Genomic DNA, 21492 nt, shown 5'->3' with positions numbered 1-21492 from the left:
GATGTTATTTGTTGAATCAATATTCATCTGCAAACTCTTTTGCTGTACTGTTGTACTAATACATAAACTGTAATCTAACAGAAAATCTAAAAACATTCCTGGAGAGTGCATTGTCTTTCGTGAGCATAAAGTATCCACTTTTCAGTTACTTTCTTTTATTGTCTGTTGTTTTTTTACTTAACTCATGTTTCCAAGGCCAGTATTTTTGTTAGTCTCAGAAATAAAGTTAACCACACCTGGGATGTTAACATTTTCTGGCCAGAAAGATCTTGCTTTTAGCACCTGTGCTTTATTCATTGAAATGTTTCAGTGTGTAAATGCAGTACAAATTTAATCTATGTAGGCAATTTGTTATTACTTTTCCTTTTCTTCTGCCTTTAACTTCTGTTTAGTTTCATGATTTGTGATGAGAGAATGGATTCTTCCCCAAGTAAATATGATAAAAATATTAAAATAGCATATAAACCAAACAGTAAGTTGAATTTTTTAACTAGATTACATTTTAATTAAGAAGTGATCTATTCAAATTAGTTTTCCTAGTTAATTCTAATTAAATTAACAAACCCCTAGAGCTCAGCCTACTTCTATCTCTAGATTTCAAACTTCATGGACTCATGGGCATGAAAGTATTAAGTAATATACCAATGGCAGTATCACACTAAAGACTGTGCTCCCTGCTAGTCTTAGGTTTAGGCTTTCCTTTCCATGTAACTCAGAGCAATGTCAGAGGATCTTGCAGGCAGACACTTTACATGAGCCACTGGTTGATTCTATGCAGACTGTGCTACAGAAGTCTAGACGTCTATTACAATGAACAGTATAAAAGAGCTTTCAGCAGAACTACATAGCACAAAAAGAGCTGTCAAAAGAAAGATAATAATAATTGTGGTTTGAAACTGGAAAACATTCTTCAAATATCGTATTAGAGACTGTTTGCCGTGGATTATTCATCTACTTAAACAGAATGGTCTTCATTTTTTTCTGTGAGCTCTCTGTAACCACTGAAGAAATGGTATTTCTCCGTTTTCTTATCAACGCACGCTAAGTGCTTTGTAAATTACTTGACCTAAATCCACAGAAGTATTGAGGTGCTCTGCCATGCAGACATTATTAGCTTGTAGTTAATTAGCCAGGTGCCATACAGAAGGCACAAAAAGATTTTGCAGAAGCCAACAAGGAAGAAATGCTGAAGAAGGAGCAAAGCACAAGCTGTGTTCTTAAAAGATACTGAAGTACCAAACCCTAGTGTGGAAAGAGGTGCTGCAATCTCCCCAGCATTCTTACAGCTGAATCTGTCTAAGCGACCTCCAGTGCTGCAGAATACAAAAAGCTGGCAAATTAATGACTTCCAAGCCAACTGATAGCTTCTCTTATCAAGAGTGTTTTTTCAAATATGTAAAATCTTTTTTTTTGCTGTTCAATATTGAAAGCTTTTTTGAGAGCAGTCCTTCGGCTCTATAGAATCAGAACCTGGAAAGAAAACCAAGAATTAATATCTAGCCTCTCATTAATATGCAAGCAAGTAGAAAGAAGTAAATGTGAACTTCTAGCTGGCAAGGCTAAATGTGAGGCTAGGTGACCATTCTTTCTTAGCAAATATGTGCACATTTGAAATAGCGTATTCTTGAAGTCTATTAGTAGTTCATCTGAGACCTACTAGGATGCCAGCTATGTTTAGAAATGAGACTGTTACACTTGAAAGTAGTCATCTGAATTACAGACCTCTTTAAACATAATACACCTGTAAAGAATAATCAGTTGTTATTGATCTTTTCTTTCTGTCCCTACTTCTGTTTGATATAGCTTCACACGGAAAGCACTCTGTACTTTTTGAGAAAGAAATCCTATTCCAGTAAACAAAAGTAAAATGACCAGAAATCCTATTTTTATAGGCTTTGTAAATGACTGTCATTGCAGCTTAGATGCTTTACAATTACTTATTCTGGTCATTGTACCTGAACTGCATCCATGGCTTGAGTCTCTCCCCAGTCATGAGAACTCTGAGTATTTGGACTAGTGTATATTTCTCCTGCAGAATCCTTTAAGCTTTGGCTCCAGTGTTCAAGATAAGAGTAGTGGAAGTTACTGTAAACAATGCGTACATATTTTGGTTTTGTTTTATAATTTCTCCTGACTATATTAATTATAAAGAGAAGACTGTTTTGCCTTACCTGCTTATTAGATTGTCTGATTGTGACTCATTCTATTAATCATTTTTCTGAAGAATGGCACTAGGGATGAAGAAAATGGGCAAATAATTTTCCAACTGATTTACTGATAATTTGTCAAAAGTTCCCAAATCCTGTTCAGATTCCCATAAACCTGAGTGTTGCTATGGTTTCTGCTGTGGATTTCTAAGATATTCAGATACTACTTTTGAAAAACTTTCAGCGATTAGAGTTTAAAAGAATTTTCTGCCATTAATAAGGTCTTTGAGTTCTGAAGAGATTAGAGAAAAAGTTGAGTAGCCTCTCCCCAGGACATGTTCAGAGAAGTTATCCATCTGCTGTTCCCTGCCTGCTTTTTCCTAATACAGAAGCCTTTAGTGGGGCCAGGAATTGTTTTTTCTGACTGCTGAAACAATCTGTAGGAAGGGGCAAATTTTCTTTATTGCTTCCTGTTAAGTGGAAAAAGCCTCAAATTGCCATCTTCCCGTGTCCCAGTCCCAGTGCCGGTATCCAGTGGGAAATATGAGATGCGTGATTCTTCACTCCTGTCTCTTCCTTCAGATTGCTCTTACTTCTGTACACATAGATTCAAAGGATCCAGAGCAGTTGAAGGAAGAAAGAAGGATAAAAGTTTCAACTCTGAGCCTCCTTCACTGACCTGCCAGATGTTACCTAAAGATCATCTCCTGTTACCAAATCATTTCCGTTTAGTATTGGCCATGCCAAGAACTGTAGTCAGTGTGACATCAGATATATGCTGTTAGTGTATTTTCTGGGGTTTCAATATAGTGTAAGCTGTACAGTGTAATGGTTGCAGACATTTAATGGATAGAATAGATAGAATTTAAAATACCCTCCAGCAAAAGAGGTGAAAATGATGAGCATCAAATAGATTTTCTCTTCTGTTGGCATACTGTTATGATTACATTCACAGTTCATTTTTTAATCTTTCAAACATGCTATGGGTAATGTTGCTGACCATTTAAAATACCTACAGAGAGCAGAAAGATGGGGTGAAGTGGTGGCGTGTTGGCAAGTTACTTAGCAACAAATACCTTGCTGTGGACGTAAACAAATTCTTAATAAAGTGAATCAAATGAAGACCAAACTCTTAATCAGTGTGTCTACAGAAAGGCTAGCATATAAATATCTAATCATACCATGCCACCTAAGTGTATCATATTGCAAATAAAATGCCTGGTTTGTTTAGATAGTTGCTGCTACGGATACCAATTCTCAGTCTTTTGATTCTCCAAAATGTGCTTTGAGCAAACACATATTTTACTTCACAGTTGGAAGATAGCTAAGAACAGATGCATAGATAGTGACTGTAGCTCAGCTGCTGAGTAGCAATTCATTAAAACTTAGCTTTTAATTTCTCATCTCAATCCTCAAGTAGAGACTATGTTGTAAGTCTGTGAAAACCACTATATTAATTTCTCATAATGATAATATAAAGCAGAACTTAAACTTTGAAACTTAAGTAGGTCTGATGGAAATAATCAAATGATATGTTAGTGAAAAAAAAGAAACTGAATAACATTTAGCTGCAAAAAATATCTTTGCAACCTGTGTCATATTGAATGACAAGGATCGCAGAAAGAATAAAAAAGATTGGACATATCCATCCTTTAATAACTAACCAGAAATCCTGAAGAAATCATCAATATGGTGGAATCCCTCAGATTTTTGTCCTGACTTCCAAAGTACAGACGTGGAGACAGAAAAAAGCTGAAGCTCTTCTCTCTGTCAAGGTTCCAACCAGATCTCTAAATAAAGCCCCAGAGTCATTGTGGAAACAGTGCTGGCACTGCTATTGAACTATTAAACAATTTAATCGGTTTCAAATACTCCCTTCAAACACTAGATGAATTTGTGTATGAAACTGTGATGTATCAAATGATTCCTGGGAGACACGGAAGGATTGTGTGCCCAGGTGGCCAAGAAGGCAAATAGCATCTTAGCCTGTGTTAGAAACAGTGTGGCCAACAGGACAGGGGAATTGATTGTGACCCTGTACTTGACATTTGTGAGGCTACATCTCAAATACAGTGTTCAATTTTGGGCCCCTCACTACAGAAAGACATTGAGGTGCTGGAGCATGTCCAGAAAAGTGCAACAAAGCTGATGAAGGAACTGGAGACCAAATCTTATGAGAGGCGACTGAGAGAACTGCGGTTGTTTAGTCTAGAGAAAAGTAGGCTGTCACTGTCTACAACTACCAGAGAGGAGGTTCTAGTGAGATGGGTATTAGGTCTCTTCTCCTAAGTGATAGGTGATAGGATGAGAGGGAATGGCTTGAAGTTGTGCTTCCCTGAGGTTCAGATTAGACATTAGGAAAAATTTATTCAGGCTGCCCAGGGAGGTGGTTGAGTCCTCATCCCTGGAGGTGTTTACAAGACGGGTAGATGAGGTGCTTAGGGATATAGTTTAATAGTAGTCAGGTATGGCTGGACCCGATCTCAAAGGTCTTTTCTAGCCAAGCTACTCTATGATTCAGTTAGTTTCACGTGCCACAAAATTTTATTGCCTGTTGATGTGGAGTGACATGAGTACTGGGAAAGGAGGGTGGAGTATGCAGTTCTGAAACTAAATACCAATTCTGCTGTGATTTTCTTGAGAGGACTCCCTTCAACATTGCTGGGTTCACTCTCTGAGGAATAGTCATAGATAGTTTGCAGATAGAGTTATCTTCTTTAAGAATAAAATAGTACATTTGCTCCCTAGACTCCATTCACCATCTTGACAAGATCTTCCTTGCTTACGGAATGGGTGAGTAGCTAATACATGGCTACAGACTAAATGACTGTTTAACTTCAGAGAACACACTTCCAGTGCCTTGTGGGCCTGTTTTCTGTCTCTCTTATTAAATTTGAAGTCTCTAAAAAACTTAGGTTGTCTGCAATTTTTTTTTCCCTCTTGTGTTTGTCTATTCTGCCATTCTGTATTTCCTCCATTGGCACTATATCAATTAGACGCGTTTTCTTGGAGAAGCTGCTTAGAGGGTCAGAGGTGAATTAGCACTGACTTCACAGTGTTTCACTCATTTGGCAGTTTAGTCTTTCTTCTTCTGCTTTAGGATTTAGCACAGGATTAAAAAGAAGTCTGCCAGTAAGTTTAAAATACTGTTGCACAGTTAAGCTGTCCAACTTGAGCATGAAATACCAGTAATGCTTTGCATTGTCCTTGAGTCTGTTAGTTTGCTTCAAAGAATTCTTAATGTATTTCGTTATTCAATTCTTGTAATAAAGGAACTTCTTAATAGCCTTACTCAAATACAGTATTTTATTAAATTCAGATATCTTTTTTCACTTACTGATTTGTATTTGTAGTTCAGTTAAATTGAACTATTATGTGAATTTTTCCAAAATCTTACTGAATCATGCTTTTTGAGAAGAAGGAGCACTGTGGTTCCCAACTTTGCTTGAACATCTCAGTCATAAATAGCAGTGTTTCAATGTCTTCCACATTTTTAGTGTTGAGGGTATTCTGTTATGTCAAAGTGTACTATAAAGTAATTTTCTGGCTTAGTGTGGTAGTAAGCTACGCAAGTCTTTCCATATCTTGTTGTTTATAAAAAATACGTGCTTTTATTATTCTATTGTTGTCCCAAAGCAGTCAGAAATCATTCAGCAGTTTCTGCAATTATTATTGAATTGTCTTCAGGAATCGCCTCAGAACATCTTTTATTATTTTTAATCATCTTTATCATTTATTATTATTATTATTGAGTGAAACTTCCATGCTTTTCTATAAATATTTAAAAGAGCAAATGAAATGAATTATGGCACTACGACCATTTTATCTGAAATGTCAAACGCTTTACACGACCTGAGTGATGCTACAAATCAGAATCAGTGTTCATAGCTTTTCTGTGGAATCACCAAAATCTCAAGAGGAAGCTGTAATTCTGAAATTTAAAATATGAGTATGGTTTTATATAGTATCACTGATGATTTTTATAGCAGGATAAATATCCACATGATAAGATATGCAGTATGTGAGCATGGCCAGAGGTTAAGGAAGCCTTCATTCTCAAATATAAAAAAATGGATGTGTTCCCTTTCAAATCTCCTGAAGACATCAGTTTCTAAAGAAATTAATCTTATTTTTTTTAAATAAATATGTCTTGGCACCAGTTTGTAAAAAATAAAGGAAAAAAAAAAGGTGTGTGATATAAGAAAAGTCAAGAATATTACAATATTTTTTAGCTTTTTGTAGAAGATGTACATAATGAAATAGAAGTATCATGTAACCATATTTTTTAGGCCTTCATATGCACTGGAAAAATGAAGTGCACAGGTACTGCTAGTGCTAGTTTGTCCCATTTATTTTGGCAGGATTCCTCCAAAGCATTTAAGTGTTTCATTGGTTTATACCTAAAAATGCCATCTAGCATTTCTGCAGGCTTGTTTATCTTAGTGACAAAACATAATTGTAGTTACTACCACTAATATTTTTATTACAATACATTAAAAACCAAATATTTAATGAGATAAAAATCTTCCTGCTGCCCTTGCTCAATATACTGTCCATTTTTATGGACACCTCTGTTTGTTTCCCAGGGCAACTGTGTCTTCCCATGTAAGTGCTTCCAATGAGAGGTGGAGATTTCCTGTTTGGCCAGAATGGAATGAAGTAGATATCAATGCAGAAAAATGGGATGCTGGAAAACCTGGAAAAGAGAAAGATAAACAAGGGAAAAGTCCTGTCTCTGTAAGTTAACACATGTATATTATTTCCATATCATTTTTTGTATTTGATACAGTATTTGTAAAAACTTTGGAATAATTTGTTACTTTTTCAATTATGTTTAAATAGTTACCTATTGTACTAAAATAATAAACTAAAAGTATTGTGCATTGATTATTTGTTGCTTCTTAGACAATCTTTTAATGGCAATAACATTATTGGTTAAAAATATGCAAGTCCATAACCTATTTTGTAACACTATTAAAATTGGGGATGTGGGAACAAGGTGAACTGTTGTAGTATGTCAGAGCAATCCCTTCTGCGAGCACTAGAGTTTCTGTAGACTCAAAAGGTTAAATGAGCCCATCTTTGTTATGGGAAAAAATTGATGATTTGTTTTCTTTTGCACACCGCTGTTTCTGGACATGTGAAACACTGTCTGAAGTTCTAATGTGCAGAGAATGGTTTGAGGGGATATAATTATTTTGCAGAAAGTAAGTACTTACCAGATGGACATAAATTCTTCAGTCCTTCCAACTTCAAAATTTTTTTAAATCTCATCTGTATTTTTACTCCTTTAAATTGGTTTTCATTACAGAACGTATAGTCATTTTGTGCAGATTATTAGTAAGAATACTTCCTACAGATTTTCTAAAACTCAGTATTTTTAATTGATATTTAAAATCTAGTTAGTACTCTGCTAATCATCAATTTTATGTGCAAGTTCTGCATTGTTCATGTTTGTTCTGTGTTTATTCTTGTATGCTATGTATATGGTAGCATATGTCTTTGTAGAATCTTTTTTTCTTATCCAAAGCTTAAGCATACTGTAGCCCTGTGGGGCCAAAGTTTTAAAAAGAAGTTTTAGGTTATGTACTGAATGCTACCATTAACTTGACGTGTAAATTATTTTTCTTTGTGTCTTTTTTCTGTTCCATTGCCAAACTCGGTGTCCTTGGGCTGTACTATAAACATTTATCTAGCACTAATCTGATAGTTCTGCCAAACTTTATTATAATAGATAAAATATAAAAGCAATTGTAACTGAAAATCTTTCTTCTTTTTTAGCATATGAGGCATTCTGCAGTGTTTACTGGACCATTCAGTTTTTCAGCCACAAGCGATATGAAACATTGCTCTTTTTACTTGTTTAAAGTTTTTAAATGTGTCAGTCACAGAAGACAAGTTTACAGATCTAAAGAATTTTCAGATGTGGCCTCTTTTGATCCAAGCAGCTAGTCAGAATTCAACTTAGTACAGGGTATTTCAGTTAGAAACAGAATTGGTGATGGCATCCAATACCTCTGAGTACACTTTGAACAAGAACATAAACTATCCTATTTTCTTGTGTGGGAAAACAAATCAATTGGCAGTGATTTTTTTCCTTGTAAAACTAAAGCTCTTTTATCACGCACCCCTACATAATAGCCTCTTTTAGAGCAGTGCAGGGTGCTGCTGAAATTGTGCATTTGACCTTGTCTGTTTCTCTTGTGCCTATTTCTTGCCTATCATTCTCTAAAACTTATGGTCGAGGCTCCTGTCCTTAGCATATGAACTCCTGAGACCTGGCAGTGATCTCTTATAGCCACCTTAAATAAAAGATAAATTAAACATGTTTTTCTTAGCCAAGTTTATCGCAACCTACAATATTCTTCCTCAAAGTATTTTTGCAATTGTATGCTAAAGAAAGGTGTAACTCTCCATTTTTGGAGCTATTTCAGTCTTCAATTTAGAAAGATTTAGAAATAAAGGAATTAGGAAAAGTACTTAGAAGCAGCTTAGTAGAAGAATAAAGCTTGAACAGCTTTTTTTGGAGGTTTTTCTGAAGGGTGGAAAAGAAAGGAAACATTTCACATAGACCTATTTAGACTGTATAGGCCACAAAACCTTCTTTGAACAATGTAAATGGCATTTGTTCTGAATCTTCAGCTTGGGCTTTGCAGTCTTTTAGTTCAGAGTTATAGATAATATTAGTTCCTCTTTGTGCTATTTTTCCCCTTAAGTGAATTATTGAGTAAACAATAACTTATTTTAAATCTTGTGGAAAATACAATACTCTGATTAATAAAAAATGTTGATTTTTTTCCATCCATATTTTTTGTAGCATCTCTTTGAGGATCCTGAAGGCAAATTAGAGTTGCCAGCATCCTTAAAAGTGCATTCATGGAAACGTCCACATGAGTTTTTAACAAATAAGGTAAGAAACAACCATAATAAAAAAATGCTTCTTGCCTTGTCATAAGCAGAGGAAAAGTAGTAGAGGAAATCAGTTCAAAAGGTAAACCCCCACTTGACCATACATAGTCAACCTGCTCAGGAGAACGTTGTACACCAAAGAGTTGGTTCTGTATAGAGCAGCTAGCCTGTGCCGCACACACAGCTTGTCCTTAATGTCTGCGTGCTGCTGGACATGATCGGCCGCTGGATAAACTTGCATAGCGCATTGTAAGGGAGGAGCCTGCAGGCGGCTCTCAGTTGCTACTGGCAGTTACGCCATCTGCATCTCTTTGCCTTTATCTAAGTGCAGCAGCAAGTTCTTATGTGAACACCCTTTTTGTTTTTCAGTAGAAATAATTAAAAGGGTTGTTTATTCGTAAGAAAATTCTGTAATGGTTCAGATCCTCTCATAACTCAATAATAGCAAAGTGGGTTAACCCTTTCTACAGATGGGAATGCTACAATTAGGTCAGAAGCCTCTTTGGAGCTGCACAACTTGGGGTTCCCAGTATCTAAAAGTACGAAAGGTTATCGATACAATTCCCTTTCTTTATGGTTAGCTCAAATAATAGCTTTTGAAATGATACTCAACAAAGTCTGAGTGCCTTTCTTACCAGAATCACCATGGACCAGCCCCAGCAAAACAACATGGTAGTCTATCCTCCCAAGTCTGCTCTGCTTTTTGACCCTACATTCGTTTAGAAGACTCCTGGACAGAGAGATGCCTTACTGTTTTAATTTCATAGAATCATAGAATCATAGCATCACCAGGTTGGAAAGGACTCACCGGATCATCGAGTCCAACCATTCCCAACACTCCTTAAACCATGCCCCTAAGCACTTCATCCACCAGTTCCTTAAACACCTCCAGGGAAGGTGACTCCACCACCTCCCTGGGCAGCCAGTGCCCGATGACTCTTTCTGTTAATTTTTTTTTCTGATATCCAGCCTGAACCTCCCCTGGTGGAGCTTCAGGCCATTCCTCCTTGTCCTGTCCCCTGTCACTTGGGAGAAGAAGCCAGCTCCCTCCTCTCCACAACCTCCTTTCAGGTAGTTGTAGAGAGTAATAAGGTCTCCCCTCAGCCTCCTCTTCTCCAATTTGTGTTCTTCTTTTCTCACCTAAAAATCAGTACCAAGTAAACCACATTCTGCTTGTTCCAACTAAGACTTTCCTTGAGCAGGTATCCAAAGTAAATATCTATCTTGAAACCATGAATTAGCTTTATCAGAAATAATATACTTTTTCTCACTTTAGCTATTGTATTTCTCCAGTCTGCATACAGAACGTGTTTGTGTCTTTGACAGTACTTGTCTGGAAGGTACCCATAACATTTTAAAATTATGCAAAGCTTTTGTTCAGTTTATTTTTAAAATTAATTGCAAAGAAAATAAACAGCCTGCTATTTCAAAGGTTAGTGTTCTCCAGTGCTGTTGCTAGTCTAAGCGTTAAGGCATTTTTGCTTTAGATGAAATGCTGAAGTTTTAAAATGCTTTGACCACCCTTCCAACTTTTTCAGGCTTGTCAATTTTCCTTTTGTCAGCTTGTCAGTTCCATTTTTTATTAACTAGACACTAAACAGGTCCAGGTTTAATTTTTAATGGAGGAAGGAGAGGGGGAGGTCAGAGGAGTAATTGACAAGACCAAAAAAAAGGATGAGAAACAGTGCCAAAATGCATAAACTGAGTAGAAATATCTGAAAGATGAGGCCAAGAGAACTGGCAGCCCAGAAAGCCATGGAAACAGGTATCTGTATTAAAAATCTATCTTTAGAGTACTATGAAGAAAGCATTTGTTTGCTTTAAGATTAAAACTTTGGTGCTTTTTTTGGTCCAATGTATTTTGAATTAAAAAGCCACGATTGCTAGAAATTGTATAAGTTGTTAAAAATTAATTAAAATGTCAAGAGATGAAATGCTATTGAGATGATATGTGTTGCTACCTAACCCATTAGGGAGCAACATAACTGTAAAAGAAGCAAGTAATGATCACCGATAACTAACGCAAGATGCACAAATATATTTAGTTCAATAAACTGCAGTGCTAGTATGTTATTTGTAGATTGCTTACAAAAAGAAAACAGACTGTATAAACAACTAATAGCCATCACAACTGTTTAATGCTTTCAAAGGTTTGGTAAAGTCAGTGTTCATATTGACAACGCTACTATCTTAACTGACCATGAGGAAACAAATCCCTTTGAATCTTAGTACAGGGAAATCTCAAAAGTGTTATGATCAGGGTTTAAATGCAGAACTGCAAATACTATGAATAAATCGAGAGATTCTCTGTTTCTATTATATTGAGAGAATCTCAGTTTATTTACAGGATTATTTCATTTGATACTCTTTAAATCTCCTGGCAAAAATAATGATATTTTAAAAATTTGAATATTTACATTTTAAGATATTGTTACTAAGAAATATCAAAGCAGATACAAGATTTTCAAACTGATGGCCTTTAGTTTGCAAATGTCTAATGAATGTTTAACAAATGTCTAACATTTGTATGTCATTACTGTTAAATCATAGTGTTCAATTTTTTTTTTTTTACCAGAATATTTAGCAATGGACTTAACTAATTTACTTCCTCCTAGATTCCTGTGGTTGTCAAAAATGAAAATTCATTTGACCTTTTTTCAGCAAATGAACATATATTTTGTAGTGAGGTAGGTAGAAATACATCGATGTCCCTTTTAAAAAGCATTTTCTTTCATTCTTTTTAAGTCTTTTTAAATTTTTCAATTTCACTCCAGATGTCTACCATGAAGAAATATAGTTGTGACAAATGTTTTATGTAAAAAAAGATTGATGGGAATAAAATGGAAAAAACCCATCTAGACTTGTATAATTAATGTTTACCATTTTTAGAATTTGAAAAATTAAAACAGTGGTAAGAGATTTTTCAAATATGGTTTGGTTGTTATTTTTTTATTATACAGTCTAGGAACTACAAAAGATTATTACTCAATAGTAGTAAAGACAAAATAGTAAAGACAAAATCAAATAAAAACAATATTAGAAAGGATTTATATTTTTCTTTCAACCTTTCCTGAAGTCACATTCTTAGTGTGCTTGCATGTATGTGTAAACCTCACTCAGCCACTTTTTTCTTTCTGTCAGAGTTGAATAAGTGGGTACTGAATTTCTACAGATCAGGGGAAAATATGAAGCAGGTAGAACCAAGGCATCTGTGTGCCTTACTGAATATAGTATTACTTCATAATTTCTATTTCATTCACTATATCAATGGAAATTTAAAATTCAGTACCACCACCGAAACTGTGTGAGGAGAAGCCACCAAAACCCAGATGATTTAAATTTTGCTGTCCACGAAACCACTAATTAATTTTAGGGCACATTCTTGTAGTAAAAGCTTGTTCTTATACTTATTTATATAAATCACAATAGGAGTCTGGTAATACTTGTGAAACTATAGTATACATGAGAAGCCTGCATATCAGAAAACCACAGGCACTAAAGCATGATTAGTTAAAACTGTTACTTAAATTTTAAAAATTATTAAATACTTTTAATGGTTTAGGATTGTTTTTTACTGAGTACAAATAACTAGTATTAAAGCCAATAATGATTTTTTAACACCTATACCCAGTAATAAGCGATTAAACAAGTGATAGTTCATAAGTCCTGTGACATAATTTATTTTGAAATCATGTGTCTCCATTTTTATTTGGAGAATGATGAACAGCATAATTTATATTGTTCCTTTACTTAGTTTCACAAAGTTTTCTGTTATTATAGATATTATGATGATTTTAAGAAAAGTTGTACCAATGAAATTATTTTTTTGCATAAACAGTAGCTTTATTTTTATGTCACTGCTTCATTTAATACAGGATCTTTTTTGTTTTTCTATCATAATATAACTTGATGTAATTTTTCTCAAAGAAGTAAGTTGAAAAATTAGTTTTCTTCTATTTTCTCTGGTTTCAGCTGATGAGATGGATTATAAGTGAAATTTATGCTGTCTGGAGAATATATAATGAAAATGCCTTAACTAAGGAAACATCCAAACTTTTTTGGAAACCATGGGAACACATTTATGCCTTATGTAAAGCTACCAAGGGACACATGCCACTGTACAATAGCCATGGAAAATACATAGTGAAACTTTATTGGATGGTGAGTACTTCCCTCCAACAATATATAAATTTTATGCAGCTAGCATGGCAAATTTTAATGGTATGGGTAAGTATTTATTATTATTGAAAATATATGGATTTGTAGGCATTGAAGTGTTGATGCATGTTAATGACAATGCCTTTTACAGTTCATTTTTGTACAACATAGAACTTGATAAAACAGTTCTTATTTGAAAAGACAATATTCTTTTTTTCATAGATTATGTAGATTTTTGCTGATTTTTAGGATATATTTTTCCTTTGGGCACTGCAACAAGGTACTATACTTGAGTTCATTTATTTATTACATTGCAGAAAGAGATCCAATAATGGCAGTTGCGTGTATGTTCACACTATTGAAATAACTTTTCTTGTTTGATACTTGTGAGCATTTTTATTGTGTCAGACAGCAGTTTTCGATGGCATTCCTTAACCAAAATCACAGCTTCAAGACATTTGACAGAAAATAATTGTGCTCATGAAAACTCAAAGGCATCCTATTTGATTTCTAAAAAGGTAGAATGCATGGAAACCGAAAAAGTTATAACAAAACCTAAAATATAATGTGTAAAACCTTTTTTTTAGAAATACGTGAAAATAATTGATAGTAAATGAAATTCAACAGCTAAGAAAATGCAGATAGCTGATTAAGCAAGCCAAAATCACTACTGAAAGTTAAGTTGCTAATAGTGCTGATGTACTGTATTTAAAAACAAACTCTTGCAAGTTAACTGATAATAAATACATAAACAGCAACGTCTTGAAAAAAACCACCAACAAGCAGTTGTTCAGTGAATATTTCTTCTGTGCATTGGAAGGCTGAAAGAGATATAGCTGTTACTTGGAATACCATAAATTGAACAAAAATAACTATCTCTAACGAAGCAGGTTTAGAAGCTTCAGGTGGTCAAATTAAAGACCAAGTGTGAGGTCCTGCACCTGGGTTGGGGCAATCCCTATTTTCAGTACAAGGTGGGGGATGACGTGCTTGAGAGCAGCCCTGCAGAGAAGGACTTGGGGGTGCTGGTCGATGAGAAACTTGACATGAGCCGGCAACGTGCGCTCTCAGCCAAGAAGGCCAACTGTATCCTGGGCTGCATCAAAAGAAGTGTGGCCAGCAGGGCGAGGGAAGTGATTCTGCCCCTCTATTCCTCTCTTGTGAGACCTCATCTGGAATACTATGTCCGGTTGTGGAATCCTTAACATAAGAAGGATATGGAGCTGTTGGAACAGGTCCAGAGGTGGTCTACAAAGATGATCGGAGGGCTGGAGCGCCTTCCCTATGAGGACAGGCTGAGAGAGTTGGTGGTGTTCAGCCTGGAGAAGAGAAGGCTCAGGGGAGATCTTATAGTGACCTTCCAATACCTGAAGGGGGCCTACAGGAAAGCTGAAGAGGGGCTATTCATAAAGGCTTGTGATAATAGGACCAGGAGGAATAGGTATAAACTGGAGAGGGACAGTTTTAGATTAGACATTAGGAAGAATTTCTTCACTATGAGAGTGGTGAGGCACTGGCACAGGTTGCCCAGTGAAGCTGTGGCTGCCCCATTCCTGGAGGTGTTCAAGGCCAGGTTGGTTGGGGCCTTGGGCAGCCTGCTTTAGCGGGATGTCCCTGCCCATGGCAGAGGGGTTGGAACTCGATGATCTTTAAGGTCCATTCCAACCCTGATTATTCTATGATTCCATGATTTTCATATCAGTAGATCCAGGTAAGCTATGGATATATTCAAAGTGTCTAGTTGAGATACCTGCTTTAAGCATCACCACACCAACTGTCTCCAGCAGCAGAATTTTAAGTAGACAAATTTAGGTTATGAAGTGGTCTGTTATTGTCAATGAGTATAGGTGTCTTTATTTCCCAAGGATGATTGTCTCACATGCTGAGTGAGGAGCTATCAGAATTAGTGAAACACACAAGTCTTATGATGACCAGCTAAGGAAACTGGGATTATTTAATCTGGAGAAAAGGAGGCTAAGGGAAGACCTTATTGCTCTTTACAATTACCTGAAAGATGGTTGTAGCAAGGTGGGTGTTGGTCTCTTCTCCCAAGTAACAAGTGACAGGATGAGGGGAAATGGCCTCAAGTTGTGCCAGGGGAGTTTTAAACTAGATGTTACAAGTATTACTTCACCAAAACAGTAGTCAAGAGTTGGAACAAGCTGCCCGAGGAAGCAGTTGAGTCACTGTCCATGGAGTTATTTAAAAGACGTGCAGATGTGGAACATGGCTTAGTGGTGAACTTGGGAGTGTTAGGTTTAAGGTTGGACCTGATGATCTGAGAGTTTTCCCAGAGGTTAAGCAGATTATTTAGGACTTTGTATTAGGTCCATCTATCTATATAGATACCAAGTACTAGATTCTTCTGTGAAAGTGCATAAAAAGTACATAGCTCACATCTTTTATCAGGTGTTTGCCACCTCTCCTTTTGCATAGAATGTGATGATTAAAGCAGTTATCGAGGAGGAGAAGAGGACATTCAGGAATGAATAACCTGGAGGGGTTTATTTTGTTGCTTTTAACTGATAGTAAAAAAAAAAAAAAAAAAAAGGAGGTCTCTTAAAAAGATGTTTTCAACCAATAGGAGGCAGTCAAAAGAGCAACAGTTATAAGAATGAAACTCTTAAATTTGGGAAGAAAGAAGTTTTATGAGGATGGTGTTTGTGAAAAGTACTAATATGGCTAGTGAAGGGTTTTTTTAGATGGAATGTTAGGACTGCAGGTCAGAATACTCATGGACAACATTCTTAAATGCATAACAGTAGGAAAGAGTAAAATATACCAGAAGAGAGGAAAAGAATATATATATATGTATGTATAAAATTTAGTGAAGAGATTTTGTTTTGCTAGTGGTCCTTGTGACAAGCCTCCAGTTTACCATTATTTGAGATAATTGATGTTGCTCTCATCTCTCGATGTTTTTAGAACTTCATAATAAAGGAACTTGCATTACTTCTGTAGCAGATGATGCTCCTGGAGAGGGACAGGAGCAGGTCAGTGTCTCAGAGAGAAAAGCTGACCAAGTTTTGTGTAGAAGTGGGAGGGACCCTCAAACCTGCATGCACTATATCACTGAGTAGCACTTCAGTGCAGAGTTCTTTCAGAAATCTCTACAGTTACAAATACAAAATTACTCAAACACTTCCATGACCCTTAGTAAATTGCTTATCTTCCATTTCGACGCTGGAAACCATTACTCCAGTGGTTATAGTATGAAAACTTTCTGTGAATAAAAATAAGGAGGGATTTATTTTGCTTCTCCATCATCTTGTTAAATTGTTTATAAATCTGTCCATCTTTTGCAATGAACATAAATGCAAACAAAGTCAGGGAGAGCTTTTAAGTTGCACTCACGCATGTCGCAGTTTGATAAATGTCTCTTGAGAGGGAATAAACCCCTGAGCATATTAATTTTATTGTTAAATAATCCTACACCACATATTTGTATTAAGAAAAACTTAAAGTTCAAATACGGTGTAGATCAAATATGATATCTTAAAAGGAAGTTTCATGCAGTTTGCTATTGATACGTGTCAGCTAGCCAACACTGAGGAAATAGAAAAGCAGTCAAAACTGAAGGAATCTCTTAACTTTTCTGTAAGGGCAGGCACTTAGCTGATTTACAACCAGTGCTTTCCTCATCCCTTACTACTCCCTCCACATATGGAATGACTTATATTCACCTAGAGAATAAGAGTTCCATGAGATTTAGGAGGCAGTAATGACATTGCTCATCAAAAGACATTATTCTGTGTATGACTTTAATGCTGCAGAGTTTGTGTATTCGTGTGATAAATGATTGCATTTTTAAGCATCTGTAAGAGTTATGAGAGAGTTTTGTTTTTTTCATCACTTTGGTTTTGGGCCTTGGGGCCCAAAACAGCTGTATGTCACAGAAGAAAAATATGGGAGGAAAAGTGGGTCAAATGGTGGAAGACTAAAGAAAATGTGAAAATGAGAAATAACAAAGATCAATAGAGATAGAGAAGAAACAGTTTTCACAGGAGAAAGTGGAAAATTAAATTAAAAGAGAGAAAGCACAGTGAAACAATAATCAGCTGGTTTCAGTAGAATGCTGTATTGGATCCTGAAGGGATTATTGTCTACTAGATCAAGCTCATGGATAATAATTTCTCATGTAATTGGCACAATAAACTTTCAGTTCAACCCCACATCCTGCTTTCAGTTTTCATTCCTGAGGTTTATTTGATTTGTTTCTTTATTCCCTCTTTTTCTCACCTATACACTTCTTTTTCTATCTTTCTGCCAGATATATTTCTATCCTTTCCTTTTCTAATCTTCTGCCACACATATTTTTCTTTCTTTGTCTTGGTGTGTTTGTGTCCTTAAACCAGCATAATTGGTTTTGGAGTTAATAGTGAAATGCTATAAAAAGGTTATCACTGATACAAAAAAATTGTGATGTGAATTCTATTACTTAAGTATAAAAGGCAAGCAGTTGGAGAGGAGGAGAAAATTTTTTAATCCTGCTACATATGCAAAAGTTGCTATTGTTTTTAAGAATTACACGCACAGATTTACAACTCTAAATTTAAAAATAGCGATTGAAAACCAAACATCTCCTCAGTCTTTTCCTTTACTTCTCAACATGTACTGCTCTGTCTATTGAATTTCAGCAGTTACTAAAAGACAGTATGAACTAGGTCCTCTTAAAACTTGGAAATTCTTAAGAATTTAGTTTTGTCTGTCAGCAAGTAGTTTTTATCCTAAAAAATATTGGACTCTTTTATGCTTTTTTGGTATCTTTGCTAAAACATATTGATCTTTTTTCTTCTGAAATCTATAAAACTCATACAGACTTAATCAATGGGCATTTCAGTTTGAAGCAACAGTTTAGTTACAAGCAGAGAGCAGTAATTTTGCCCTCTCTGATAATATATGGTGAACATTTTAGTGATTTGGACATTCTTTGTCATTTTGCAGGTGCATTAATGGAAGTCCTTGCTATTGCCCCACTAATTCCAGGCTTTTTTGGAGAATGGTTGACAAGATTATTTTGTGGGATACTAGGTCAATTTACCAATGAAATATCTGGCATTGGAGACATCCATTTCTTGTCTTATCTGTTTGTTTATCCTGGAAATATGGATATTTGTTACATTTGGTCCCTTTGTGTAGTTTCCTATAGCATTTTATAACATGCAATCTTAATGCTTTCCAGGACGCTCTACCCACTGCAGCCAATGTCTCCAGGTAGTTCTTGGGAAGCAAGTGGGACTGCTTATATCACAAGTATTTTCAAGACTAAGACCTTAAAGAAACATTTGTAAAACTGATACCTTAGTTCAGCTAATTTTAAATCATTACTGTTTCTCAGGCATCTGTTATTGCAGCTGAAGAAACAGCAACAAATGCATGCACTGCACATACCAGAAGAAATATATTTGGAAATATCTGCAGTTAGATTAATCTCTGAAACAAATAAGTCAGATCAGTAATAAAATGCTATGAATACTGTTTCCATGCTTCTCAGTACTATATGAGAATTTATTTTAAAGCCATCTGTAAAATTAGATTACAGAAATTACAGTAGAACTGGGATCCTGGGAAAAGCATGAAAAGTGCTCTTACATACGTGTTCTGTTTTTAGGTCACAAATTCAGTGTTATCTTTCTTCTTTCCTATGCCTCCCTCTATCATAGGGATGCTGGAGAAAGATCACTGTGGATGACACTATGCCTTTCAATGAAGAGGATAATTTATTACTACCAAGTACAACCTGTCAAACTGAACTTTGGCCTATGTTGCTGTCCAAAGCTATCATTAAACTGGCAAATACTAGGTATGTTTATTTAGTCCACTTTTGGTTTGTTTTGTGGAGTCACATGGAATTTGCAAAAAAAATGGATTTAGTATACATGGGAAATACATTTGCTAAAAGTTTTGTAAAAATAAATATACCTAGATGACACAGTAAATCAGTAAAGCAAGGTCCCCTGTAGCTTACAGAAGGTGTATTTTTTCCTTCTTAGATGTGTACATTTATGCACAAAAAATTTGCAAATAAATTGGAGTGTTCTTCCTATTTGCTGTTATTCCTTAAAAGCTTCACAAATAGAAATGTCCAAGTTGTTTTAATGAAGTTTTAACTGTCAGCCTTAACCAGTGATGACTTAAATGGTACTGAAAATAGAGTATTGTAAGCTACATTTGATGCATTCGCTGTAATCCTGTTATTGTGGGTTGCATGGTGATGCACTTCCCTAACACAGATGTGAAAAGTAGGTAGCCCATAGTGCAATCAGGTAGCCCTGATTGACAATTATCGCCACAGATTCCTTGGAGATAAGCAATGAACACCAAGTGCTTAAGTGACTTAAGCTTTAGATAATAATTCAGAACACTGCTCTGGGCAGTCAGGCTTCCCCATTCTGGTCATATCAGGTTATGTTTGTGGGAAGAGTGATCTAAAGACTTCCACACAGTCCAAGGAGTTTCCTAGAGCTGCCAGTTAGGGGACATTGGTTGCAGGAACGTGTTTGAAATACTGTGTTTCTCCAGAACACAAGGGTTAGTTATGGCCAAGTGCTGTCATCTTTAGCCTCAGTCTTCTCAGGATCTACAGTTAGAAATTTCTCCAGAGAGTAGAAGACTAGCAATTTAAAAGAGTGGAGTCTGGAACACTGGCAATACAACCAACTTTTGTATAATAACTTGGGTGTTAAAGAAGCAGCTCAGGAAATGGAAGTTCTAGATTTATATCCTTCTTCATGGTGTAGGGGGGTTTCAAACCCACATCTCCAACCCTACAAGAAGAGGTTTTACTGTGTGCAAGTATACATAGTATGCTTGCTGATGGAGTTGAAACCATGCTGCTGTACTGTAGGGAACACTAAAATAATAGGCATGGTGCAAAGGCATAAAAGCAAATTTGACTTTGTATGCTAGTGGTCAGCAGTCAATTGGAGAAGTCCTAACATTGCGAACAACAATTTGTTTTTCAGCTAAGCCATTCTGACCCTGTCTGGTCTTGCTGCTATAGAGAGCAATGTACCCTAGAGTACGTATATTGTAATTTCTTTACAATGTCTGCTTTTGTTTTACAGTATATGTGAAACTGCAAAAAGGGAGCTGGAGGAATTTACAGTTTTACATACACTGACTGGATGGATACCAGAAGTTATTCCTATCCAGTAAGTTCTTCTGTTAAACCATTTATGTATTCGTTGCTTAATATTTAATTCTGTAAGGCATTATGAAAAATAAAGCTGAGCCATAAAAGTCTGCCAGCATCAGTTTTAGGAGATACAGGTTATTTTACCTTTAGCGTTTGAGAAATGTGCCTTCAAGTAATGCAATTTTATTATGATTTTCTCTGTAGGTCATACAGTTGCTTGTAAAGCGATTTATCAAGTTAAGCTAATGCCTATTCTTTATAAAGTTAAGATAATTCATTTTTAACTAGTACTAAACGCTGCAGTGAAAACAGGGTTACAGAAATCTGTTTCATCTAGTATACAGATATAAAATATCTACTAGTAATAATAACAACTTTATATCTGAATGTACTATAAATAATATGCACCATGAATTTGGAAGTAATCAACTTCAGCTAGTATGGTGTTTTCACTTTTTAAATTGGGTCAGTTGGTATACTTTTATTTCCAACCAAAACCAGTATTTCCAACCTATAATTTTTCTTGCTGCCTGTGTGTTTTTAAGTTCATTTTCTGGTTTTAAAGAACAGACATTTTAATTTTCCAGCTTGACATTCTTTTTACTGAGTGAATAACCAGGATACAGGCACTAAATATTTAGCCACTTTTTGAAATGACAGGTTTTTGCCTTGTGATGTATATACATTGTAAAGAATACATATTTAACGTGTGTATATAATTTATTTAGGTATAATTGTTTATTTATAACAGTATTTCAGTATTTAATATATTCAGTCAAAGCCTAATTTAGCTCTTGTTTCATCAATTTTTATGTCCCAAGCCATGCTTGAAATTTTGGGTTTTTTATGTATTCATGTCTTACAGTAGTGCATGTAGGCAATGGACTAAATTTTGTTTCGTTATGTAGTTAGGTTTGAATCACAGCAGCAAAAACATAGTATCCATTACTCTGGCATTTACTGCAAATATAATATATTCTGGAATAAGAAAATGTTGAATACCACAGTCTTCGCAATAGCAGGATAAAATGGCTTTAGTTCATTGCACAATAAATTATTTTATTTTTAAGTTAAAAAAAGTTGCATGCAGTTAGCTCACATGAAGCTTATGCAAGTCCCTGAATGATTCACTCAGGTTTA

General features: G+C 35.5%; 1 protein-coding gene across 1 annotated transcript in view; it reads left to right on the top strand.

The window, feature by feature from the left end:
* Positions 1-21492, top strand: part of ADGB (androglobin) — a 106019-nt gene that overhangs the window by 8551 nt on the left and 75976 nt on the right. Inside the window, exons 2-7 of the mRNA XM_054062330.1 lie at positions 6734-6884; positions 8965-9057; positions 11672-11743; positions 13029-13217; positions 18878-19017; positions 20282-20368. Of these exons, the coding sequence (XP_053918305.1) occupies positions 6734-6884; positions 8965-9057; positions 11672-11743; positions 13029-13217; positions 18878-19017; positions 20282-20368 (732 nt within the window). The remainder of the gene's footprint in view (positions 1-6733; positions 6885-8964; positions 9058-11671; positions 11744-13028; positions 13218-18877; positions 19018-20281; positions 20369-21492) is intronic.

The sequence above is a fragment of the Cuculus canorus genome, chromosome 3 (assembly GCF_017976375.1).
Source record: "Cuculus canorus isolate bCucCan1 chromosome 3, bCucCan1.pri, whole genome shotgun sequence".
Classification (NCBI taxonomy): Eukaryota; Metazoa; Chordata; class Aves; order Cuculiformes; family Cuculidae; genus Cuculus; species Cuculus canorus.
Note: the sequence above shows the minus strand (reverse complement) of the source record. Positions and strands in the feature narration are given on the sequence as shown.